Raw genomic sequence first — 27,654 nt, forward strand, 5'->3', positions numbered from 1 at the left:
GTATTTAGGAGAGTCTCGTGTAGTATGTTAGGTAAGATGGACCTATCAGATAGGTCAAAAGACTTTTTCAAACAAAACTCAAAATCTTACAGAGTTAATGTAAGTAAAAAAGTATCTCCAAAGAACTCTATAGTTGTTTACATGGAGTAGGAAGTGACGCCAAATTTTAAATAGGTTAATTTTGTTGGGCAGAGATTTTAGGAGGATGGTTTTAAGAAAGATGAGACTACAGAAAAGAGTACAATTAGGAGGCTATCAAGGGAAGAGATGATGGGTGTCATAACTAGGGCAGTAGCTGTAGAGAAGGGGAGGTGGGAATGGATTTGAAAAATATTGAGAAGAAAAACTGTCAGGACTTAGTGATTGATGAAGAGTGAGAGACAGAGAAGACAAATGGTTCAGTTCCAAGGTTTTAGTTTCGGTGACTGGCTGAATGGCGCTTCTGCCAAGTGAGCTGGGAACAAAAGAGGAGAAAGTAATTGTAAGGTAGGGATTATGAGTTCAGGCGAGTTTGAGTTTAAGGTGCTTTTAGAGCTTTCCATTTATATGGAAAATCCACCAGGTTTTTGGAGACCTGGGCTGGACGCTTAAATTGGGGAATCATCAGGATGTAGGAGTTAGTCAAAACCATGAGAAAGGATGAGATCATCCAGGAGACCATGTAGAATAAAAAGAGAAGTGTCAGGGAATGGAAACTAGGAAACACCACAATGTAAGGGACTAGTGGAAGAAATAAATTCTATGACTGAGACCAAATAAAACATCAGATAGGCAAAAGGAAAGCCAGGACACTGGAATCAGGGAAACCATGGGAAAAAGGGGTTTGAAGGATGACTGATGCTGTTAAGTGCAGTGAAAGAGTCTTATAACATAAGACCAGCAGATAGACTATTGGACTTGACAAATAAACATTATTGTCACCTTAACAAGATCAATATCAGCAGAGTGACAGGAGTTTGCACTAAGAGGAAACAGGATGAAAAGGAGGAGACGCCAGGTATGACCAAAGTAAAGTGAGTCAAGGTCAGATTCTGTTGGTCTCTAGCTAAGAAGTTTTGACTTTCTCATGTGGAATATATGGAATTAGCTGAGATTTTTGCAGAGAGAAGTGACATTATCACACAAATTTGGGCTGGTGATTCTGAAGTGGTATAAAGGCGGATTAAAACTAGTAGGTGTTAGAAGCAGAAAAACAATTTAGGAAATACAGAAGCAAAAAATGACACTTCTACCCTGCTTCCAATGTGACTAAGCAGTTCACATACCACAGCCAGAAGGAACAAAATATTTTGCACCTTAAGATAATCGAAAAATCACAGAATTACACTCTTTATGATCTCCAAAATATAAAACCTTGAATATTTCTCCAAAACCTGAACTTTGTAACAAAACAATTTTGAACTTGATTTTACTCATGTTATATCTGAAAATTTATTATGACCTCTGAAAATATGAAAACCAGGTAGGAAAGCTGCTGTTTCCACCAAGAATAGCATGAAAACGTCATGTAAATTAGGTATCCTTAGGAATGTCATGTTTTTGTTTTGTTTTGCCAGTGCTTCTGAAGTCTGACTCCCTCCCTGTATTTCTTGTAATTAAACAGTTCTAGGGGGCCAGCCCTGTGGCCGGGTGGTTAAGTCCATGTGCTCTGTTTCCACAGCCCATGGTTTTGCCGGTTGGGATCTTTGGCGTGGACACGGCACCACTCATCAAGCCATGCTAAGGCAGCATCCCACATAGCACAACCAGAAGGGCCTACAACTAGAATATACAACTATGTACTGGGGGATTTTGGGGAGAAGAAAAAAAAAAAAGATTGGCAACAGATGTCAGCTCAGGTGCCAATCTTTAAAAAAAAAATTTCTTTCCTTTTCTGTTTTTTTCTCTCTAAGGTCGCGGAGCAAGTAATGTAATTAAGGACTGGAATTCAGGCAAAGTGAGTTCAGAATCATCTCTCTTAATCACTTGGGTGTACCTTTTCTTAATTTATCCTCCTCCCTCTCTCTTCACTGAGGTGTATTACTTGTGTATGTATCTGTTTCTTCCAGAGTGAGTTTAGGTCATGGTTAGTTATCATCTTATCCAGCCTGCCTCTAGCATAATGCATTCTTATACACAGGAGTTGAGCAATAAGCATTTATTAATGAAAACAAATGAAACAATATGAGCCAAAGGTATTTATGTAGAGTTAGAGTGTACAGGACATGTGCTTGTTTACCTTGAGTATGACCGTTTATCAAAACATCCAATTGCTTTATGAACATTTGGTTGAAGTGTTTAGCAGTTAATGCCATAATGATGATGACAACTTTGAAGGTTAATAGTATTCTGCTTATAATTGGTGTACTGAGAGCAGTACTTCAAATTTTCCAGAGCATTAGGCATGCATTCATCTTAGAGAACTGACAGAAATCTTTTACCTTCTGATTAAAATTTAACTGAGATGATTTCAAGGTATGATGGGCGGTAGCTAGCTGCACATGATTCACCCCTAAAAACTCCCAAGGAAATATCCAAGAAAACCAAAAAAAGGATGTAAAGTTATAACAGCGCTGGAAATTAGGGTTTCCAATCAAAAATTTCCCAATATCAGGGAGTGACTTTGCCTAACTTTAGGGCAGCTGGCTAAGTTGAGAGACATTCAGTGACCAACTGCTGTCTAAACTTCTAAAATATTAACCTGACTAGAATGGAAATTGTAGGATATTTCTAGGAACCATACACTGTATGCCCCTATATCAGACATCTGGGGGCTTAAGCGACTGGCCAGAAAGACTGTCAATCACTCCCCTATTCCACAGTAATGGCTTCCTGAGGCAGTAAAGCTGTCTCTTTCCCCCTCAACCTTTTCACTCTATATCTATTAAAGAGTACAAAACTCCTAAGATTGCAATATAGCTTGTGCGATAGGGCAACGAGAAAGGGCTGAAGGAATACTGGGAACAGTCTACCCTGGGGAACATATATAATCTTTCATGATCTGCTTCAGCAAGACAAGAATTCACTGATTGTTTACATTATCCAGGAAAAAGTCCAGCTCTTTGAGAACCCACCAATAAGAGTAGGTGAATATCTTCCCTCAGTCTAAAAGAGAGCTGTATTTGAATAAAGACATGGCAAAGAGTGGAACGTTTTTAGAGGCTTGCCTTACAGTTTAAAGTCTGCAGGTGAATACTGACAACATCGATGTGGTCAACAAATACTGATTCAAAGGAACCCTGTATTTTGTCAGACAAGTAGGTTGTAAACATCTTTGTACATTATTATCCAACATACACACATGCATGCACACATAAGCATACATACAGCAAAAAGGACCAAAAACTTGATAGGAAATACTACTAACTAAAATGATGACAGTGTTATCTCTGGGTGGAGCTACAGATTTTTGTTATTTAAAAAATATATTCTATATTTTAAAAATAATTTAACATTAGCATGTTTTATTACCCTAATCAGAAAAAAATACAGAAAATACATATTTCAAATGTTATTGATTCAACTTCTGCCCTATTGTTGATTTTACAAGTCTTCGTGACTTTTAGCACTAATAAGAAGCAAAGTAGTCTAACTCCTTTTAAAAATTTTGTTTGATTAACTAAAGTAAAAATTTCTTTCTATATCTTTCTTTTCTAAAAACACTTTATAAACTTTAAAGTGTATAATGTAAAACTGTAGAACCTATAAATATTCTTTAAAGTATCATTAAACAAGATTTTTGTGGAAGAAGTCAAACAAATCACCCATAAAATGATTTTTCCTTTCAAAATTTATCATTGACCATACTAATTTATGGTTAATGAGTAGATGCAAAAAAAAAAAACCCACTATAAAATTACTATGAAATAGAGACCATTTTGATTTCACTAAATAAAATATATCAAGAGTTAATTTAAAGATATTAATGGAATGATCTGGGCTCATAATGGTTGCAAAACATAGGGATGAGAAGGGTAAAGATGTGAAAATCAAAGGAGGACAACAAGAAAACCCAATATTTCACTTAATGTTACTTTTCTTCCCATTAGAATTTTGCATCAGTTTCAATATCAAATTAGCACTCTATGGTGTTTCTCCAGTCAGCTGATTAAAACTGTAAGTAACAAAATTTTTATTGTTTGGTAAAAGGAGAAAGGTAAATAGATCAAAGTCATAAATATGATCCTTCTAAATTTGGTCAGAATTAGGTTGAACATGTCTCAATATACATAAAAATTAAAGACCCAATATTTGGAAAATAGTTGTCACCTTTTAGAACTTATATTAACATATCAGGAGTTACACAATCAGTTGGAATGCCAAGACTAAAAGTTTAAGCATTTAATACTAATTTGAAAAATATAAAACACAAACTCAGAAACAGGATTTGTAGGTCACTCTGATGAGTATAATCTTTTCCCTGGTTGGTAAAAATACCTGTCCTTTTCTAGAAAGTGTGACTAGAAGCATGGTAAGTTAAAGATGGTACCTCTTGGTACCGAAACAATAGTCTACACTGAACTTGCCTTTCCACGTTCACTCTTAACTCTAAATAGTGAATAATTAGGCAGTCAATATAATAAAGATAGTCGTATACATTAAAGTACACATTTCTTAGATGATAGAAGGAAAAAAAAGACAAATTTCAAAAAAGGACAAGTATTAATCAGGGTTAGTGGCTATCCTTCTTGGAAACCTTGAAGAAATGGTTAGCAAATTGCTTTTTTTGTATGTTGGAAGGTAGGCTAGTGGAGGGATAGAGGGATTCTGGGTGACCAATTTAGAGTTATAGGTACCACGGCATAGAGATGACTCATTCTAATTCCAGTCCTGTTCCGTGACCTTAGAAAAGTAACTTCATCATTCCTAGATTCACTTTCTCCATTTGTAAAATGAAAGGGCTATTAGAAGGTCTAATCCTTACAAGATTTCACATGCTATGCATCTCTGAATACAGATAACACGTTGTACCCAGCCATACACATTACTTACTCCTACCATCAACATTTGATTCTATCGCAGCCCCTGGTTAGCAGGGATGACCAGAAAGCAGGGGTCGAGGGAGTCATCCAGAGTTGGCTTTTGCTCTTTGAGAATTTCCAGTTCACAGGATTCTACATGGTCTCCAATTTGGCAAGCATCTGCTTCTGAGTTTACGTGACCTTTCTTTATGCGTGGTGTCAAGGCAAACTTTCTCACTTCTAACCATCTCCTTGAAAACCATTTCCTTTTCAAGGCTGCAATTCCAATACTACTTATATTATTGTAAGCGGGAGAGGGGAAACAGGATTAAAAGTACAATTAGCAATTTAAAATGACTGAGTATTCCCTGCAGGAACCACCTCTTCGAAAAATACACCTTCGAATAAAATAGATCAAAAGTTACTACTGAATCCCTGGGAATACTTAACATTTCCCCACAAAGACATGATTAAAAACAATGGGTTAATAATGTTATAATCACTTGACCTTGCTTTTGCAAGAAAATGGAGTTAGTGTCAAACCAACTTAACTAGTGAAGTCTCAGTTTCATGGGAAAAAATGAGAGTAACAAACTCCAAAAAGATGATGCTTAAATTGCCAATAATGAGATCATTACTGGCATGTTTTCAGCTGAAGCACTGCTATATTATCAACCATTAATTCTCAAAATATTATTGGCAAAATATTGGGAAACCACGTGTATTTCAATTAACACATCTAGATTCAGCTCACTTGCTACTGTTTGGTAGGCATCGTGATGGAAAAAATATAAAAGAATCATCTGACTCACCTACTGTTTCATGGACAATTGTCCCTAATCATACCCATCTGTGGTTTTCAAGGGATGGAAATGCCTTTGATTCAAAAGATTTAAAAATCAATTATTTTCAAATGAAAGTAAAAGCAGGGTGATTGGAAAGAAGCAGCCAAAGGAAGACAATGAGTTTTGAACCCTTAGAAGAGATTTCAGAGAAGTAATACAAGACGAAAGACTGTCTGTATTCCTGATGTTACAAACACACTAAAACAATATTTATCACATTTGCTCCCCAAAATTCAGATTAGCGTGCATTTCAGTGATGAGTAAATATTTTATTCACCCTTGTCACTAAAGAGGGGCTCAAACATTTGAGGATCACTTCTCCTTTGGCCAAAAGCATCACAGCTTTTCATAGATGCTATGGATTGCTCAAGCTCAATTAGGGAAGTTTGGATATGAGGGCAGTCGTGTGAGACAGGAAAGCAATGAAATGCATAGGCTTTAGAGGAATGATGGACGTTGAAGAGCAAGTAAGGATGGGACCCTCAGGCTGTCCATCAGCTTTCTCTGACACCTCTCCTCATCTGGATTTGGTCCCTGGATTTGGTCCCTCCATGTCTATGCTCCTATAGCACCCACACATACCTCCATTATATTGTCTTGTTATTATTCAATTTCTTCTTCCTCTTCCCCCTAGATTAGGAGCTCACTAGGGGCAAGACCTATCTTTTATTGCTATATCCCCATTGCCCTGTATAAATCTCCATCCTTAGATACTCAGAAAGTGTCTCTCGAATAAATGAATTGCATCTTCTGGAATGTGGGCTCCGTGAGAGACTGGACCTTGACTTCTTGTTTGCTGATGTATCTCAGCACTCAAGATGATAGGCACTTAATAAATATTTCTTAAGGGAATGAATGATTCACTTAAACAACACCCTCCTTAGAAAGCAGACTCATGGCTCAAGCAGCTAAAATAGACAAACGGCTTTAATGTAAATTGTATCTCAACAGTTCTGATTCAAATATAAATTAGATTTAGATGGCCAGTGCCCAAGTACAGGTTGTTTGTTAAGTACATCAAGGTAAAAAACAATAACCTAATGATTTTCTCTTAATTGATATTACAGATGCATGACTACAGTCTAACAATCTCAGATTTTGTGAGACATCTTGGGCTTCATTTTATAATAAATGAAAGGCTCACTAAATACTTAGTTAAAATGTATGTATTTGATGGATAGAAATCAACTCCAGAGGACAATTTCATTCTTTTTTTTAATAAAAGTTGTGTTTTTTTTTAAGATTGGCACCTGAGCTAACATCTGTTGCCAGTCTTCTTTTCTTTCTTTCTTTTTTTTTCTTCTTATCCCCAAACTGACCCTAGCACATGGTTGTATATTCTAGTCATAAGTCCTTCTGGCTCTGCTATGTGGGACACTACCTCAGCCTGGCTTGATGAGTGGTGCTAGGCCCCCGCCAGGATCCAAACTCACAAAACCCTGGGCTGCTGAAGTGGAGTGTGCAAACTTAACAACTCAGCCACGGGGCTGGCCCCCAGTGATTTAATTCTCAACAGTGAATTTGACATGAAATTCTCTGTTTCTGTTCATGGGTGAATAGTGGGTCTATCAGAATATTATTAAAAACATATATGTTTGTATAGATAGATATAAAACATCAAGGACTCCCAAAATTTTCATGATGGAAACAGGTTCTATGCCTGACTTCAAGATGTTAAATATGTGGAATACCATGCTCCTTTGAAAAACGGAACAGACTCTCATTCTTACTGTCATAAATTGGAAAATTGCTTTTATTTTTGATGGATGGTTGTATTTACCATGTGGGAACAAATCCTCCAGGTCATTGATCAATCTCTTGTCCGAATAGGAAAACTATAATCTATTTCCTTCTTTTCATGAATGCTCCAAAACAAAGGATACATTTTTATACAACAAATAGCACTAATAAATTGTGCCTTCATAGAAAATGTTCCATGGTAAAAGAAGAGAGCATTTCCTGTAAGCAGGAGGTACCCTAGAGGACTGGGAATTTCAGTATTAATGTTCAGGTTATTTACCAGCAAAATAGATTCAGCCTCCTTCTTATGACGAGAAATACACAAGAGGGAAGTTTAATAATGTAAAACCAGACTCTCTGACTTAATACACACTTCCCCTTTATTTATTTCTGCTCTAAATCCGTCTTCAAAGAAATGGGAGTATCTTAAAAGAAACCAAGCAATCTCTGTTAAAAGAGGAAGATTACGAAGTTACCTAGGGGTTTGGCTAAGCATAAAGGGAGTTTAAATATCAAAAGAAACTGTGATTTGATTTCTTTTTCTGATCAAACGGTGTCTAATAAAGTCCACAAGAATTAAGCAGCTTTGTCCTTTCTCAAATTCGTGAGTGGTCTTTCTACACAGACAGGACATTTGTTTCTTCCTTGAAGCTGAGTTCCTCAATTTTGTGTTTTTAAAAATTAAGAGGACATACTTCTGAAATAAGTTTGACATGTCTCGTTCTACGTTTTGTTGTTATTCATTTGTTGGTTTTCTGGTTACATTTTTTGGTCCCCTAAAGCAAGTTTAGAAATAACAGAAAAATACTGATTCAATAAGCAACCAGTTTAAATTAAAAGATACGGTTGCTTATTTGTAAACCCTCTTTTTCTCTTTTTAGTTGAGTTATTCATTGGCCAACAATAGGTTAGGACTTAAGTTTCAGTTCAGTTGCCAAAGTATCTTTTAGAAAATATGGCCAAAAGCATCTCTGAAAGTTATATTTCAACACCTGACAGAAGAATGTCAGTACTCTGAAACTTCCCCAAATTATTAGAAATGATCAATCAATACAGTATGCTCTAAAACTCTTAAATGCAACATAAATGGTAAAATATACACTGGCTTAATTAAACTTTTCGGTTTTACTTTGCTCGCTTTTGGCAACTGAAAACTTTTGACATGAAGAGATGTATCAGGAGAACTTGAGAATAAACATATTTCTGACAAACAACTTCTGCTTCTGATTTATTCAATTACAAATACATACTGAGTTTCTATCATGCACCCAGAACTTCTTATAAAGCAGTAATAAAATACATGACACCTCAATTCAAGATTTCAATTTGTAAATCTTTGAATAGAATTCAAGTGCCCCTCCAAGTGACTCCATTCTATCATCTCTCTTAAATGTGACTATACATGTAATCATAATATTAACTGATATAAAATGGATGTGTGTGTATTCTTCTATAAAAGTAACTAATTTTCAACAATTAATGATCAATGAGTAGTAAATGGCAATATCAGATTTGCATTGGTAGTTAGTTTTTCTAGGAGTTATCAGATTGTCAAACATCAGAAATTTTATTTTTATCCTGGTGAGATGGTAATTTTTGTACTGTCAAAGCAAAAATTGGACTGGATATAGTTAAATAGGCAAGAAAAATTGTATTCAAGGCTGTGCAATAGAGAAGAGAAAACAGAACTCAGTCTGAACTCAACTCCACTGAAATAAAAGATGGGAAAGTTTTTAAGAGCTGAGGAGGGATGGAGGGGAGAGTTTCTAAGAGCTGGAGTCGGGGAAATCCTAGTCCCCAGCGTTTGCCAGTTTGCCTTACTCAAAAGAAAAATAAACTTTTCTCTTATCTTCAGGACAGGAGGTGGAATTACAACTTGGAACAAGGCACCTGCCCTCCTACAGAGAGTGGGAGATAGGGACCTATCTTTCTTGATGATTACATGTGAAAAGGATGGCTCCCAGGTCCTTCAGAAATCTCGTTCTGGATTGTAAAACTGCTAAGCGGTTTTCAAAGAGTTTATATCTCAAAGGAGCACAGAAAGAATTTAAAATTACAAGTTTTCTGAAGTCAATGCTCTAAGGAAAGGGAGGTCGGGGCCTCTGGAGTTAGGCTTTCTGGATTCTGTTAAAGCCAAGGTGAGAGGGAGGTGAGTGGCCTAGAGGCAGAAAGAAGCCTATTTAAAGTTCTGTCCAGCTGAGGGAAATGTTAAGGCCATCTTGGTCAGTACTCAGTGCTAAAAGAAACATTTAATAAGTAAAAATATCAGTATCAAATCAAATGTATAATCAGAAGTAGATATAATCTACCACATTTTGTTATCATCAAAGTGCATTTGTCGGTGTATCACAAAAAAAAGAAGGCATTATTTTTCTGCCTGCCTACTGCCTTGCCCTCACTCTTTAGCCCAGCAGCTGGCAATCTAAGCCTGTAATTTTCGTTTTTAAAACAAAGTTCTATCAGAACATGGCCATACCCATTTGTTTACTTAATATCTATGGCTGCTTTTGCATGAGGAGGGCGGAGCTGGGCAGTTGTGACAGAGACTGTAGGATTCACAAAGCTGAAAATATTTACTCTCTGGCCCTTTGCAGGAAAAACTCTTTGCCGACTCGCTGCTTTACTCCAGTGTGAGCAGGGGCTTTGTCAAAACTGAATCTTACAAATAGGAGAGGATCCCATTCATCTGCAGGTCACTTGATACCAAACAAGTAACTAAAAATAGTTTTTTATTGTAATTGTTTATTTAAGTTAAAAGGTATAAAGTGATAAAAGTGATAAAATGAAAGAGGGGTGATTCTCCTCTTCTATTTTTATTTTTTGAGGAAGATTAGCCCTGAGCTAACTGCTGCCAATCCTCCCCTTTTTGCTGAGGAAGACTGGCTCTTAGCTAACATCTATGTCCATCTTCCTCCACTTTATATGTGGGACGCCTACCACAGCATGGCTTGCCAAGCAGTGCCATGTCCGCACCCGGGGTCCAAACCGGCAAACGCCAGGCCCCCAAGAAGCAGAATGTGTGAACTTAACCGCTGCACCACCGGGCCAGCCCTGGTTCTCCTCTTTCAAACTTCATTTACCATTTTTCTATATTAATGTGATTGTGCTTCTCAGAATATAAGAAACACGGAAATGAAGAAATCTGACATCAGCTCACAGAGATATTTTGGAATAAATTTAACTTGATCCTTTCTTTTACTGGGATTCTTTCCAGAAGCAGGGTTTTTTTTTTTTTTAAACATAGCTCTCTTTTGGCAGAACTGTTCGTTTACTTTAGACTGTTAATCATAATTACGTTTCAATTGCGCTCAAATTTTATACCAAATGTTCTGAATTCTTATAGCCGTCGACATGGGCAGACTATATGGCAAACTCACAGACTCCATAATGGCTGCCCAATTACACAAGAGGTCGCCTCAAAAGGAGTGAGCTCCCTGTTAGTGGACGTGAGCAAGCAGAGGGATGATGATCCCCAGTCAGGGATGCAATAACAGGGTTTCCTGGTTTGGAGGGAGGTTCATTTGGGTGACCTGTAAGTTACTTTTCCTGGCTAAGAATCTATGTCTTTATTATTTAGCCTTAGGACACTGTAAACTGAAAAAGCACACATACTTTCTCTATCAGAAATTTTTTAAAAAATTATTCTTACAGAAGCTGTTCAAGAATTATGACTGGTGATTGAATGCTGTGAACAGCAAACTTTGAAGAAGAGCAATGATTTTGATCCAATCCACATTCATTATTAGGATGGCTGAAAATGATTGATCTCGGGCAGCATCTATTCGGTTCACACGAAAATATGATCTGATCGTTAGAATGCAAGAACAGTCCTCTCTTATATGTACATAAGTAGTTTATATATTATATATGGTACATATCTTAACAAAATGCACTTACGATGTAGACCAGGTTTCCAAAGGTTAACTATGGGCAAGTAATAACTCAATTCTAAATTCTCACTGAAACTCCTCAGTAAGGATTATGTGTCTGTCTGGGTCACTTCTGCAGTATCACATTTACCGTAGTGTCGAGTTCTATGAGTGCTCAGTAAGTCTTGGTTTTACTGAATTAGCAACACTGATACAAACATAGGAAGGAAGGATATAGTCTAACGTTAGGGTCAAGATACCGTAATGGCTCTAGATGTGTCTCTGGCACTAACAGGCTTTGTAACCTTGGACAATGCACATCAATTATCAGACTTTAGTTTCCTCAGATATCAAATAAAGCATTGGTTCTCCAACTTTAGAGTGTATGAGGATTGCTGTAGGGCTTGTTAAAACACAGATCTCTGGACCCCCTCTTCAGGGTTTCTGATTTGGTAGATGTGGGGTAGGGTGGAAAATTTGCATGTCTAAGTTTCTAGATGCTGCTAATGCTGCTAGTCAAGGGACTACACTTTGGGAACAGAATAAGGGTTGGAAAAATAGTGGCAGTAAATTACCAATTCCTTAATATTTTATAGCTGTAAGAGAGAGGGCAGCCAGCATCAAACCAGCACATTAAAATGAAAGTGTCTTTTTAATCAAAATTTCATTTGAATTAGAAGAAGAAAGTTGGATGCTCCTCTTAGGTTTTTCTTTTTTTCAGATTTCAACAGAGATTTTTGAACACGTAAATATTCTGTAGTACTTACGTCATAGCTTGATAAATGGACTCAATCCCATAACGCATGGCAAATTCATCAACTATTTCTTGAGAAGCATCATCAAAGAAAACTTTCCAGGCTTCATCCCCTTTGACCTCTGGGATTTTCACTCCACCATTAGATTTCACTTCAGTCAAGTAATGGAACAGATTCTAAAAGTAAGCGGTTTTCAATTGTTCAGTAATTCCTCAGAATAGGCCAGAAATATTTAACTGTAATTTTCAGTAAATTATACTTGCATTGTAATTGCATCTAATGTTTCATCTGCATCTAATGTTTCATCAGCCTCTGTGAGCAATAGGAATATCATGGATTTTCATTCTAACTCACCTCACCTTTATGCAAATTCTGGGTTTATTTCTGCCTGGGTCTGTACAGAATCAATGATTCAAATGTTTCATACATACCAAATCATTTTAGAAGGAAGTAAAAGGTTTTGCATATAAACATTTCTACATGCTAGAACATATTTTGCATTTATGGGCTCTGAGTAAATTATAGAGCCCTGGATGAATAATGTGCTTACAGCTGTGTTAATACAGAATCTAGGCATATAAATGATACTAAAGGGCTTTGGCTGCAAAAATGGGAGGAGTCAGGTCAGTGAACTGAGGTTGAAAATGAACGCTTGTAAATTTTACAATCAAAAAGATCACTGTGCCCAATTCGTTTTTGCTCCTAACAAGTTTAGAAACTGCTGTATAGATGCATTCTGGGTCACTGAAGGAACTTTTCTTGGATTTTACTTCCTTTTGATTCTTGGACCAGCAGAAAATACTCTGAAAAGCAAAGCATAATGCTGTTCCTCTGATCCCAAATCTTCTGTGCCCACACTTTAAGGCTAGAGTTGCCTCCTTATCCTGCCAATTCAAGAGATTTCCTTTTATTGATCTGAAAATGGAACCCCTTTCTGGAAGGAATGATATCACTGGCCAGGAAGTTAAGGAATTAAGGTAGTCAGGAAATTAGGCCTAGGTCTTATATCTAATTACTGTGCAACGTGTAAATGACTTAAATACTGGTCCTCATTCCTTCTTTAACAAAACAAAGGTGCAAATAATTACACATATAAATTTTCATAGATATATTTAGAAAAAATAATACGCAAAGAGGAAAGATTCTCTCAACTATCTTTTTGTGTCTTAGGAAGGTACTTTCTCTTTACCCCTTTGAACATGGGGAAAGACACATTCCTCAGGTTTACCTTATATTTTTCAATACATGGGACAAGTGTCATTTGCATCAGAGAAAAGCTCTGGCAACACCTCTAACTAAGCTCTGAGATGCAAAGCATCCAATGGCAGTTCAAGATTATTTGTCTGTGCATCTACACTGACGCACAAAAAAGAACGGATGAATTTGCCCTTTAGATTCAAATTGGGTGGTCTCTACCTCTCTCTACGTCAGCCCTACCTTTTGGGTGAGTATAGTCTCTAGTGTCCAGGGGTGGGTAACTACTTCTGATATTCTCCTTATCCAGATAAGTTTGTGGAAAGGGTAGTTACAATGGAGGAGGGTTCATTACGAATGAAGCCCTTTGTTGTATGCAGAAAAAGGAAGGAAAAAATACTGCTTATTATATTGGCTTCCAAAAGCCATTAATACAGCATCAATATTTTTTATTTCTAGTTATAAGCAATACTCCTAATTGAATCTTCAATAAAATCTGAACATTAATTCAGAGTTCTCAAAAACAATCATGATTTGCATCCTCTCCTACATTACTAAAGTCCTATATGTGTAATGCTTCGGAAGTATCTGTCGTGACTTATTTCTTCAATGAATGCTTTTTAACATTCTTCTTCCTCCTTGGAAGAATGGTAATTTAATTTGGTTTACTTATTCATTATCATCTTATTAACTTGTTTATTAACACCTGCCTCATGAGCTTGTTCTAAACTCTCCTTAGAGGACACCCACTCTCTCTTCAGGGGGCAATACACAGGCTGTGTGATAGCCTAGCACATCACCTGCTTTGGTATAGAGTAAGAACTCCAGGAACAACTCCACAAACTTAATTCAATTATATTTTTAAACCAAATATTTTGTTGTATGATCCATAATCAAGACCAACTTCTTTTCTAGATTTTATTATTAATACAATTCAATTTACTTACCTCATGTAAACATGTATATTGTATATGATATGGAGCAACTTTCTCCTCTCCTTTTATTTCCACATTGATTTTCAATCGAATGGCCCCAGATACAGCTGACTTATCTGTCCGTTTCTCTGATGAGGCAAAAACGTAATTGGTCAGTCATTTCTGACAATGCTATATTCCTCACACGAGTTCTCAAAAGCTTAAAAAGAGGCTTACGTTGCTAAAAGCCATTTTTCCAGATCAGGTTTGATTATTACCTAACCATAATGATTCTGCTAAATATAATTTAAAATAATGTGCCTGTTGTGTCACTGTGTTTGCCAAACTGCATTATAGATACTTCAAATAGAAAAGCTTAATCAGAAGATCCTGCCATTCTGAGGTAAATGTCTGTGTACTTAATCAGTTCATACAATGAAGTTAAATTATTATTTGGGCAATTAAAAGCAAAATAACTTAAAGCTAAAATTAACCAGGAAAATATTTTATCTAAAAGCTTCCATTTCTCTTTCGGTGCTTGAAAAGATGAGTCAAAGCTCTGGCTAACAAAAAAGTCTGTTAATAGATTTCTCTGTCAGTGATTCATAAAGACCGACAGTCACAGTCTGTTTTTACTTATGAGGGTTGGATTAACTGTTTATTTGAATGGAACCAATATGTAGTCAGTTTAGTCAAATAATGTGTGTGTATGCATGCACATGTGTCCAACATGAACTGATTTGAGAGAAATAAAGGCATAGTCACAAAATTCCTAGAGTGTGAATGTAGGGAGGGGACCTACTTTTGACACCCACTTAACAGATAAAACATAAAGAGGAAAGCTGACCCATTTCACAAGTGAAATATAAACAGGTAGAGTGACACAAAGTCAGTGGTGAAGAATTCTTTAATTGACCCTCTTTGTAAGTATAACTGTATTTTTAGCAGTATAAGATAAAGCTAAATTGTAACGTCTACTTTCTTCTTGTAGAATGTCTGCTGACTTTTCATTGTTAATATTAACACTTATTGTGTTGCCAAGATTCTTCCCTTAGGAGTGCCAGGATCATGAGAGTTTCTTCTACTGGCTAAAAGATAGTTGATTCTCAACAAATATTAAAGTTCTCTGCTGGGGCCAAGAGAAATGCAAGTCCTGGGATCTTTTTGTCACAGCCCTCTTTCCAGAGCTCCAGGAGAGAATTGCTGGTTCTTTAATTTTAACTATCATCCCAATGGATCCATGGGACACAGTCTCTGCTTGGAGGCCCAGGGCTTTGGGCCAAGACCCGTGGATGGTGGAATGCATTCTAAATGATGAGGAAGTAGGAATGTTGCACACAGAACGAACATATGGTACTTAACGTGGATTGAACCCACTGAGGGATTTTACACAAAGCTAAAACCCATCCTCCTTCTCCTTCTCTCTCTCATTTAAAAGATTAAACTTCGGCAATGAGCACACAAAACTACAAACTGAGGGTGAACAGGCAAAGGCTTCCATGTCACATGGCATCATATTTTCCTCTCCATAAACTGAAGGACGGTTTCAGCTTGAGAGCTGGATAGTTGATTTTAGTGATAGTACATTCAAGTTCCTTGGCAAACTGAGTATACCCATGTACATTTTTTCAAAAGAACAAGTTCAAGAATTTCTGTTTTGAATTCCAACTGCTTCAATTCAAGGACACGCTAACTTACTGTAGAAAAAAAGTCCACATATAGGTAAGCCACTTTAATTAAAACACAGTTTGGGAGTATGACACAGAGTTAATGGCCTAAAGTTTACCTTTGCCTAGCCTCTGTGTTTTCATAAATAAAGTTATTTAATAGTATAAACAAGATACAGGAGGATGATCGTTATAACAGAGGTAAAAATTGTATGCCAATAATGTAGGAGCAGCAATTTTTTTAAAAGATTTCTTTAATATATGTATATATATATACATATATATACATATATATTTTTTTTTTTGCTTAGGAAAACTCGCCCTGAGTTAACATTTGTGCCAATCCTCCTCTATATTTTTGTCCATGACTGGTGAGTAAAGTAGGTCGGCACTTGGGATCCAAACTGGTGAACTCAGGCTGCTGGCGGAGTGTGTGGAACTTTAACCACTAAGCCACCTGGCTGGGCCCTTCTTTAAAATATTTTTTGATACTGAGTTCTTAGTATCATCTGGATGATGAGTAATATATCTTTCTATCTTTAAATTATTATATTATTTAGAGTTTCATTAATTCTATGTGAGTCTTTCCCTTTCTTTGTCAAATATTACATTACTTGAAGTATGTAGATTTTTCCAAAGCTAAAAGCACTCTTTAATTTGCTTAAATATATTGGTATCTTAAATGGAAATTCTTTGTAATTCTTGGACTGTGTGAACACTTCTTTGATTCACAACCAGCCCTTAAAAATTTAATTAAAACACTTCAGAGGATATGATTAAGAAATCTTAGATCATGTCTTTTACAGAGACTGAGGGGATCCATATATTTTTTACAATTATTAAATCAGCACTGAATATTGGTTATTATTTAAGTCTAGTAAAACTCAAATTAAGACATGTTTATTTAATTCTTGGCTCCAAAATAAAATTTCATTTAAAAAATCATGCCAATTAAGCATACTCTAAATATCTTCATCATCAGAGTAAGCATAAATCCACATATTTACTTGGCTTTGCCAACCAAAGCCTACTTTTATATCATCACTTAAAAGATATTCAAAATATACTTTTCCTTTATTGCCAAAATTTCATTAAGAGACCAAAAAGAAACAACTCAAACAGTATTAGGTCATAGATTGATTATTTGTTTCTTATACATTTGGCAAAAGGTTTTGAAGGAATATTTTATGAATTAAAAATTAATAATGGAATATTTTTCTCCCAGAAGACACCTAGTTGATTCTCTGAAAGGATTTTGTCTTTTCATCACTAATTTACCAACATCTTTCAATAATACTGAGTTTGAATAAATAATTATCACCTTTAGTTTCTAATGAAACTGAACAGCCTAAAGTCGAACAGAACGTTCCAGAAAGACATTGGTTATTTTTACTTATATCGGAATATAATACATACCACAGGTATTCTGGAATTTTATTTAACTTTTTTTCAAGTATGTATAAAAATAATCACCTAAGTTGTACCAGACATCCATTTCTCCACTCAGGGTCCTGACTTCTACAATTGTTTGTCCCAGAAAATCATCTGACTCCTTTTTGAAATGTTGCTTGACTCTGGATTTAATGTCATCATCTTCATCCCAGACTCTGACTTTGATTCGATCTGTGGAGTTATGGCACTCACTGAAAAGAAATGTGGTTAAGTTAACAACCATTTCTAACTGCTCTAAATGGCATTTGATGTTAGCAACTTATTTTAAATCTAGAAAGGCATAGTATATTACATAATAAATGAGATTTCCCACTGACCCATTCCATCTATCTTGCAGGTATCAGAGACATTAAAGAAATGATGCATTAGTTAAATAATGTTAATAAGGGGAAATCCTATCCTATTCCCTCCTATTTCCTTTAACTGAACTAGGTATAATCAAATATGGGTCAAAAATATTTATTTGGGGTGTTTATGACATATTTTCTATTTGCAACAGTTATCTAGAACACAATATCCATGCTCAGAAAATTCTGCACCATAAATATAAAGCTAATTTTATTACATTGGGTGTTGACAAAGTGGATGTCACAGAGCATAAAATGACAATATAGTTATGTGCAAGTACTTGATAAACTAAAAATCCCAGTAAGCACATCGGGTATTGTTAAATCAAGTAAAATTAGAGCAAAATCCTTTTGTTTTTAAGAGTAAACCATGCATTTTAATCCATCCCTTATTTCCAGGTTTCCTCCACCCCTTCTTGTTGAAGCAAACTACTTAGTATTGCCCACACATATTATCGGCTTTCCTGACCCTGTGGCTTTTGTGTATTCTCCTTCCTATGCTTCTCTGCCTGCTAACTCATCATCCTTTAAGAATCAGCTAGTCACCTGCTCTATGTAACTTTTTTGCAGCTATATAACAGTTAGGATGATCAACTCTGGCCTCCCAATTTACTCTGGATGTGCATTCACTCTAGCACAGGGGTCTTCAACCTGGCGTCAGTGGATGAGTTCTGAGCACCACCAAACTTGGATTAAAAAAATAATAAAACAACATCATCTTTATTTTCCTTCAATTATGAACACAGGCAACAAACCACAGCATTATTGTCAGTACCTGGAAGATTTTATCACCAATAAAACCACAGATACCTACATATAACTTTACAAGTGTTATGAAACTTGAATTATTTATAACTATCCTTACTGCACTAAAACTATTTTTCAAAACAATTATTTCTTTTCAATTCTATGTATTTTATTTTAGGGATTTAAAAAATATATAGTTTTGAAAAAGATTCCATAGTCTTCACCAGATTGCCAAATAGGCTTATGGTACAAAATTTATCTAAGAATTCTGGACAGTATACAATCTCTCCCATTAACCTATGAGGCAAGATAATATAGCACACTTAAGAATAAGATTTGGAGTCTGGCATGCCAACGTGCAAATTTTAGCTCCACTATTTCTACATAATGCAAGAGTTTTCAATACAGCATTTTGGCAATTTCTAAGATATTTTTGGTTGCTACAAACATTAAGGGGCACTGTCAACATTCAGCGGTCTAGGCCAGGGATTTAGACACCCTACCATCTACAGGACAATCTGCATAATTTGAAATGACCCAAAGGTATTCATGAAGACTCAAAACCCATTGATGATTAGCTCAGCTTGGGACTTAAGTCTTTTACATAAAAACACCAACTCTTTTGCATGTTTTTCTAGATACTAAAATTTCCCGGAAAACAACTAGAATGTAAAGCACTAACCAAAGGAGGATTTTTGTGGTTGTTTCTGTTTAGAACTTTACCAAAGGCTGTTTTCCATTTCAAGAAATTACATTACCAATGTCAAAACCACACAAAGTATTTGAATCAAAGTATCTGTATCAGTCTGCAGTTGAGATGGTCACATACATGCTAATTCTACCAATAGATGAAAATATGTGTCTACTAAATTATGTATTCTAGGGTAGTGGCATCTGATTCTTACATATCAAAATACTTTTGTTTCTCCTTTATGTAATACTTGGAACATTGTACTGATTACTTGAAATTATTATAATATTTCAAATTATGTATTATTTTGTTTCAGCACTAAAAAGTCATCATAAATTATTTTATATAAAAAGGGTCATTGGATCTGATAAGGTGGAGAACTACTAACTACTTCTACCTGACTTAACCTCTATGAGTCTCAGTTTCCTTTTTTTTTTTTTTTTTGCTGAGAAAGATTAGCCCTGAGCTAAGATCTATTGCCAATCTTCCTCTTTTTTTTGCTTGAGGAACACTAGCCCTGAGCTAACATCTGTGTCAATCTTCCTCCACTTTTATGTGGGTTGCCACCACAGCATGGCTGATGAGTGTTGTTAGTCCATGCCTGGGATCCAAACCCATGAACTCAGGCTGCTGAATGGAACATGCCAAACTTAACCACCACACCATGGGACCAGCCCCAGAATCTCAGTTTCTTTATCTATAAAATGCAGGTAATGATACCTGTCTTAGAAAATATTTATGGAAAATAAGTGAAATAATGTCTTACAGTAGTTAGGACAGTGACAGATACATAGTGTTTGATTTATTAGTCATTATTATTATACTATCATTATCGTATAGTTCTTTTTGAACTTAGAACCTATGTTTGTTAATATATCTATTCTTGACTTAGTTTCTAGCAGATGTCTGACACTCAAAAACTATTCATTAAAGAAAATCTGCAAAGTTGTGTCAAAATAAAATCCCCTTTATCATATTTGAAGGATAAATAATTTTATCATTCTTAGAAATAGTGTATTTCCCAAAGAAGTTCTACAATTTTGATAGCTAAACACAACCTGAAATAATGGTAGCAAAGATATTTACATACTGAAATCTTTGGCAATTTACCAAAAATTTATATTTAAAATGACTAAAATTTTAATTTCTTTCCTATCAAAAACAAAAAGTCAACAGAGAAACAAAAATCCACCTACCAGCCCATTTGCCTCATCTTTATCTTAGAAAAGTGAAAGAAAACTTAAGAGTATCAGGAAAAATATCTTTGCCATAAACTTAAAACACACAGCATTACAAAAGCAGAAAGAAATCCTTTCTTGTCACCTTTTGATAAAATAAATCACCAGAGTTCATGTAAGTCCTAGGAGACAGAGATCTAATATATTTCTTCCCTGCAAAAAAACAGGTGCAATAAATAGCAAGCTAGAGATAATAAAGATCGGAATAAAGACTGGTAAATATTTCTAGCATCTATTCTTTAGGAAGACAAAAGTATCCCATCTCATTTTCAAGAATTTTTGAAGCTCTAGTGTTTGTTATAAATTTAAGGTAAAGATTTTTAGCTAGTTACATACACACACAAATAGTAATTCACATAAAACAGTAATGACATAAGTATGCATGTATGGATATATATGTACACGCATATATACATACACACATACATACATGTACATACATTATAACCTCTCCTTGTTTGCACATAATTCATAATTGTTTACGTACACCTATCCCTTCTGTGTGTTTGTGTGTGTTTATTATAGATAAAGCAGAAAGACAATAGTATCTTTTTGTCCAAATTTCTATTGGAAATAGCTCTTTTTTATTTTGTACCTTCCAAACGACTGCTTACATTTCCATTATTTTCTTCATTAATTTGTTTTGCATTTTTTATTTTTATTATGATATCAAGAGTTCACTATGCCCTCATCCATATATCCATCTATTCATTCAGTCACCCATTGAGCAGCTATTTATTGAATACCTACTAACGTGCAGACACAATTGAGGCTTAGTGAAGTTAGATAATTCAACCAACCAAACTCTTTCTGGTTTTAATGTCTAAATAAAATGTATGTGATATTAATGGATTCAGGACAAAATATAAATAATCGATTATGCGCCCTATGGATATACTAGCGATTTTGCTGAAGGGAATTTGAATCTCTGCGTTTCTCATTGATTCTGTTTTTTTCATGTTTTAATTAAGTAAACTTTAAAATTCATAATAATTTTAGATTCATGGAAAAGAGTAGTTTGTACTTGTATAGGTACATTTTTGTATACAGAAGCAGCTGGCTTTTCTCAACCATGCAGGGTTCCAAATTATGACATTCTCAGTCAATTTATATTGCCGGACACAAGCAGAGTGAGTTTCTTTTGGCATAGCTGTTCTCCCTTGCGTCTCTGCTTACAGACTGTTTAGCTAAATAGTAACTTATGTAGTAATTTTTAAACAATGAAGGGAGCTCCAATAACAGAACTTAAAATGTAGAATTGACTCTGTAGAGGAGATGATGGGGGCAGACAGCAAAGATTTAATTGCCACAGGCTGGAAAGCGGATGCATTTTGAAATGCAATAGCAAAACAGCTGGTCAAACTGTTGCTTGCTATGCCTTGGAACTCCAACTACATGCCGATTGAAGCTTTTTTATTAGTGTGAATGGTAGGAATAAAATTCAGAATATTGGCATATACTTATTAACTTTTACTGCTCTCATAAATGTACTACAGTAGAGATGCATTCAAACTAGAGCTAGACAATCTATAAGCAGAGATGCAAGGGAGCACACCTATGCCAAAAAAGGCTCACTCTGCCTGTGTCCTGCAGTATAAATTGGGTGAGAATAATTTGGAACCCTGCATGGTTGAGAAAAGCCAGCTGCTTCCGTATACTAAAATGTTCCTACACAAGCAGAGGTTTCTAAGTGCAACTTCAAAAAGAGATAAAATTGCTACCCCAGGGCTTTTCAAATCCTTTCCTTTAGGAAGTTTCTGAGTGACAATGAAGGGGAATTTAGTGGGAAGGATTAGATTAATGGTGTTGCATTCTCACCCTGGTGTGCTATTTTTCTGGGGCTGAGGCAGCAGCCCTTAGGTTAAGGGAGAAAAGTTGATCAGAACAAAGGAACCAATAGGAAAGAGTTAAAATTTCCAGGCTTATGTGGTTACTCTTAAAATTGTCTTGAAACCCATCTTCAGGAAGCCTGGTAAATTTTTCAGGAAACAGTATTGGAAAATGTGACTCAGGCTGGCTACAGCTATACTTAATGTGGTTTCTGGGTCCTGGAAGTGACGGCAATCGGAAGTGGGCTCCAAGTAGAGTCTCTTCCTAACTAGGAAGATCATACGTCAGGATTTCTTGAGATGATCCCAATTTACAGTTATTGTACATATGTAATGCCTTTCAATTATTTTTAGACCCCTGTTTCATTTATTTTCACTTTATGCAGTAGCTGCCTAGATTTGTAGACATCAACAAATTGGGTAAGGAAGGTCTCCCCTGATGTAGAATCAAGAACTTGGAGGAAATGGATAAAAGGAATTCACCCAGAAAGAACTCCCAGGGCCTGCCAGATTGGCTAGCCAAGTAACTACTTCTGTTGCTAGGATCAAGAAGCCCTGAGTGTACCCGTCCAGCAAGACTCAATATTTGCTATGTACCAACAACAGTCATGAATTTCTCACTTTCCCTCTTACTGAATAAGACTTTTAAAATCCTGTTATCCTATCTTTTTCTCTCTTCACAATAACACCTTGGTAACATTGGAGGAAAATAACTTGTCTTTAATTCACAGGTCCGAGGATCACAGAGAGCCAAACGTAGAGCTGATGGAGAGACAACCGAAAGATCCTGGACTTCAAGCTAAATATAGTAACTGGATATAATTTTGGGATTACCTATCATGGAAAGAAGAGGATGAATTCATTTCATTTAAAGTAAATACAAAGATAGAAAAGTTGTATATAAATGTTGAATAGCCAAAGAGGTGGAAGGTGGCAGTTACTATAAACTAGTTCACTCAACTTTTCAACCCCTCCTTTCCTGTTCCTACTTTTATGTAATTTCCCAGTCTCCCCTGCAACTAGAGATGACCACTTGACATAGTTCTGCCAATGAGATATAAGCAAAAGTCTTCTGGTCCTGTCTCTTTTATTTTCTTCTTTTATTACCCTGGAACGTGGATTTAGAACAGACTTCACTAAAGATGTTTAAACAGGCAGATAGAATAAGGTTTGTTCTTCAATGGAATTAATTGAGTTACCATACTAGCCCTCAAAGGCCTATATCTGGAATTTTTGTTGAATGAAATAAATAAATCTCTTTTTAACTAAGTCACAATTTTGGCTTAATGGGAAAATGAATGGAATTCTAATTGAATTAAGTGGGAAATGAATAAAAAACCTACTATGTACCTTTTGTTTGACAGTATATGAAATGATTAAAATATGTTTCATTGATGAACTGTTACTATTTTTTATGCTTGCCATGCTTCATGACCTTCCTTAATTATTTAACATGTGTTTCACAAACCCTGACTTTTACGAAAATACAAAGGCTTGCATTTAGATGGGAAAAGATAGGCTTGTGTAATAAACAAAATTTGACAGCAAGAAAAATATCTTTACAAACCGGAGAAAAATTTCTCTCATATGATAGGAAAAGCATGAAATCTTACTCTACTAGACCATTTCCAAACCGATTAATTAGCTAACCAAGGCGCCTGATTTAGTTTACCATTTTGTGAATTTGCTTTTTTTATCATTAGAGAATAAGATATTTTATGGTACAAAGTCTTGATAAAGAAAATAAATACTGTTAGAGCCATTTGCTTTGTAGTTTTCCTTTAATTAAAAATAACTCCCTTCTTAAAGAGTGGTTTCTATGTTTAATTTTATGTTTTTTCATTGTTAAAGAGAGGACTGGTTTTGTTTCCATGGGAATAAAATGTTTTATTCCTTCTCCAATTAAAGTAAAACATTTCTCCCTTCTGGACTCAGGATTATTGTGTATAGTTTGTGGGGGTTATTTTATTTTATATTTTTAATTCACAGTACCATATCTCTGTAGAGCCAATCACTGTTTGGCCAGTTTTCCCTTGGCAGCTATCAAAATGACTAACTTCTCTATAATTATTTATTTCAACTTTGCAAATGATCTCACTGCAAATATTTTTAGATTTAGTTCCTGGATATGGCACAAATACATATCGCCTATGATTAAAGCAAAACAAACAAACAAACAAACTAAAAAACCAAAACCTAAAGGTTCCAGTTCAAGATGGCAACATAGGAAGAAACTGAACTCACCACCTCTCAAAGACACACCAAGTCAACAGCTGGATACGGAACAATTTCGTCTGAAAAAAACCTAAAGGCTGACTGAGCAATGGCTACACATTGGGCAAACAAGAAGAAAACCACACTGAAGTGGGTAGGAGAGACTGTGGCATAATTTCACCATAAACCCCACCTATAGCACAGAGACTCACGACCCCAACCCAGTCGAGAGGGAGCTGAAAACTGAGGTGCTAGGGGTTTGAACCCCATGCCAGGCACCCCATTTTTTAGGACCTGCACCTGAGAGATGAGCCTCCAAAACACCTAGCTTTGAAAACCACCGGGCTCATGTCCGTGAGATCCATGAGACCCACAGGTCTATAGGGATCTGAGAAATGGTTTTTAAAAGGCTCAAGTGCTGGAACTCACCCACCCTAGGGCCTAGCTCAGAGGCAGCCAATTGTGTCAGACTTTAAGAGAAAGAGGCTCACTTGTATATATTAAAGCATTGACCTGAGGGGCAGGCATCTAATTTAACACACACATCTAAGAGCCTGTTGGAACACTCTTCAGGGACAGAGACTAGGGGGGTGCCATCTTCACATCTCCCTCTGCCATGCTCTAGACAGTGGGTGCCACCGTTTTTTCTTTTTCTTTTTCCTACAGGAATAATCTTCATGCTCTCCCTCTGCCTCACTCCAGAGCACCAGTATCTCTCAGAAGGGAATTTTTACATGTGTCCAGTGCCCTGATTTTTGCAGGTGCCACCCAGGGACACACCTGGATGGCCTAGCACTGGAGGCCAGGGGAGCTTGCATTCCTGGGTCCTGCGGGACTGTAATGATTGGAGAGACTTCTTATCAGACTACCACCCCCAGGGCACTGCACAGACAACAAACTAAAACATTCGCAGTCTTTCTGTGAAAGAAGCCTGTTTGCTTCTCTTGGAGCTTCAGCCTTAGGGGTAGGCTTCAAGTTTGTCACAAACCTGGGGCCCTATGCAGCTGCTCTCAGGGAACAAAGGCCAGTGGACATCATCTTTTCACTCTCACTCTGCCTCGCTACAGCTCACCAATATCTCCTAGAAAAGAGCTTATACATTGTCTAGAGCCCTCATTTTTGTGACTGCCACCAGGGGACACCTCCAGATCATCTGGTTGTGCTGGCCAGTGGGGCTTATGCTTTCAGTCCCACAGGATGGTATATACTTACATACTTTAAAAGCTGCTGCCTGAGCGTTTGGCTTCCAATCAGCTTGAATCTAGGTGCTGACTGAGGACCTCCCCTTTGGGACATTGACAGGTCTTGTAAAACCCTCAACTATCGGGAGCTATTAAAAATATAATAGGCTGCTTAGATAATCACAAAGGTTTGAGAGGCAACAAACAGGTAGGGCAGGGTTGAATGGCAAGGTTTATCTGCTATACAAGGCCACTACTTCAAGACTGGGAGAAGTCGTTCTTTCATCTAATGCAAAGAAAACAACACAGAGTGAAGCAAAATGAAGAAACAAAGGAATATGCTCCAAGCAAAGGAAAAAGATAAAGCCTCAGGAAAAAACCTTAATGAAATACAGATGAGTAACTTACCTGATAAAGGGTTCAAAGCAGTAGTCATAAAGATGCTCACCAAACTTGGGAGAAGAATGCATGAACACAGTGAGAACAAAGAGATAGAAAATATAAGAAAGTACCATACAGAGGTCACAGAGCTGAAGAATACAATAATTGAACTGAAAAACACACTAGAGGGGTTCCACATCAGACTGGATTAAGCAGAAGAAAGGGTTGGTGAGCTCATGACAGGGCAGTGGAACTCACCCAATGAGAGCAGCAAAAAGAAAAAGAATGAGAAAAAAGTGAAGATAGCTTGAGAAACTCATGAGACAACATCAATTGGAGTATAATTCCCATTATAGGGGTCCCAGGAGGAGAAAAGAGAGGGAAAGGGGCAGAACACATATTTGAAGGAACAGTGGCTTAAAACTCCTAACCTGGGGAAGGAAACAGATATCCAGATCCAGGAAGCCCAGAGAGTTCCAAATAAGGCGAACTCAAAGAGATCCATACCAAGACACATTGCAATTAAAACGTCAAATTTAAAGACAACGGGAGAATCTTAAGAGCAGAAAGAGAGAAACAATTTGTTAGGTACAAGGAAATAAGCATATTTTTCAGCAGAAAGTTTGCAGGCCAGAAGGGAATGGCATTGTATATTCAAAGTACTGAAAGAAAAAAACTTCCAACCAAGAATAGTCGGCAAAGTCATCACTCAGAATTGAAGAAAAGAGAAAGAGTTTTCTAGACAACTAAAAGCTAAGGGAGTTCATCATCACTAAACTGGACTTACAGAAAATGTCAAAGGAACTTCTTTAAGATGAAAAGAAAAGCCACTAATTAGTAACAAGCAAATATATGAAAATTAATTCTCACTGGAAAGGTAAATATATAGTAAAAGTAGTGGAATAGTCACTTATAAAGTTACCATGAAGGTTAAAAGACAAAAGTAGTAAAAATAACCATAACTACAATAACTAGTCAAGGAATATACAAAATAAAAAGGTATAAAATGTGACATCAAAAGCACAAAACATGGTGGGGGAAGTAAAATTGTAGAGATTTAGAATGCGATCAAACTTGTTATCAACTTAAAACAGACTGTTACAGATATAAGTTATTATATGTAAGCCTCATAGTAATCACAAAGCATAATCCTACAGTAGATACACAAAAGATAAAGAAATCTAAGCATACCACTATAGAAAGTCATCAGGCCACAAAGGAAGAGAGCAAGAGAAGAAGAAAGGAATAGAGAGGAACTACAAAACAGCCAGGAAACAATTAACAAAATGTCAATAAATACATACCTATCAATAATTACTTTAAATGTACATGGACTTAATTCTCCAATCAAAAGACAAAGAGTAGCTGAATGGGTAAAAACAATGTGACCCATCTATATGCTGCCTACAAGACTCACTTCAGATGTAAGGACACACACAGACTGAAGGTGAAGGGTTGGCAGAAGATATCCCATGCAAATGGAAACCAAAATAAAGTTGGGTAGCCATACTTACACTTAGATTTGTTAGAATGGCTATTATCAAAAAGACAAGAAATATTGTTGGCAAAGATGTAGAGAAAAGAGGACCCTTGTGCCCTGTTTGTGGGAATGTAAATTGGTGTAGCCATTATGGAAAACAGTGTGGAGTT

The 27,654-nt window shown here is 36.2% G+C and overlaps 1 protein-coding gene across 1 annotated transcript in view; it reads right to left on the bottom strand.

The window, feature by feature from the left end:
* UNC13C (unc-13 homolog C) overlaps window positions 1-27,654 on the bottom strand; it is a 565,722-nt gene that overhangs the window by 280,645 nt on the left and 257,423 nt on the right. Inside the window, 3 exon segments of the mRNA XM_070501335.1 lie at window positions 12,162-12,325; window positions 14,291-14,406; window positions 17,398-17,567. Coding sequence (XP_070357436.1) covers window positions 12,162-12,325; window positions 14,291-14,406; window positions 17,398-17,567 — 450 coding nt within the window.

This window comes from Equus asinus, chromosome 2 (genome assembly GCF_041296235.1).
Source record: "Equus asinus isolate D_3611 breed Donkey chromosome 2, EquAss-T2T_v2, whole genome shotgun sequence".
Classification (NCBI taxonomy): domain Eukaryota; kingdom Metazoa; phylum Chordata; class Mammalia; order Perissodactyla; family Equidae; genus Equus; species Equus asinus.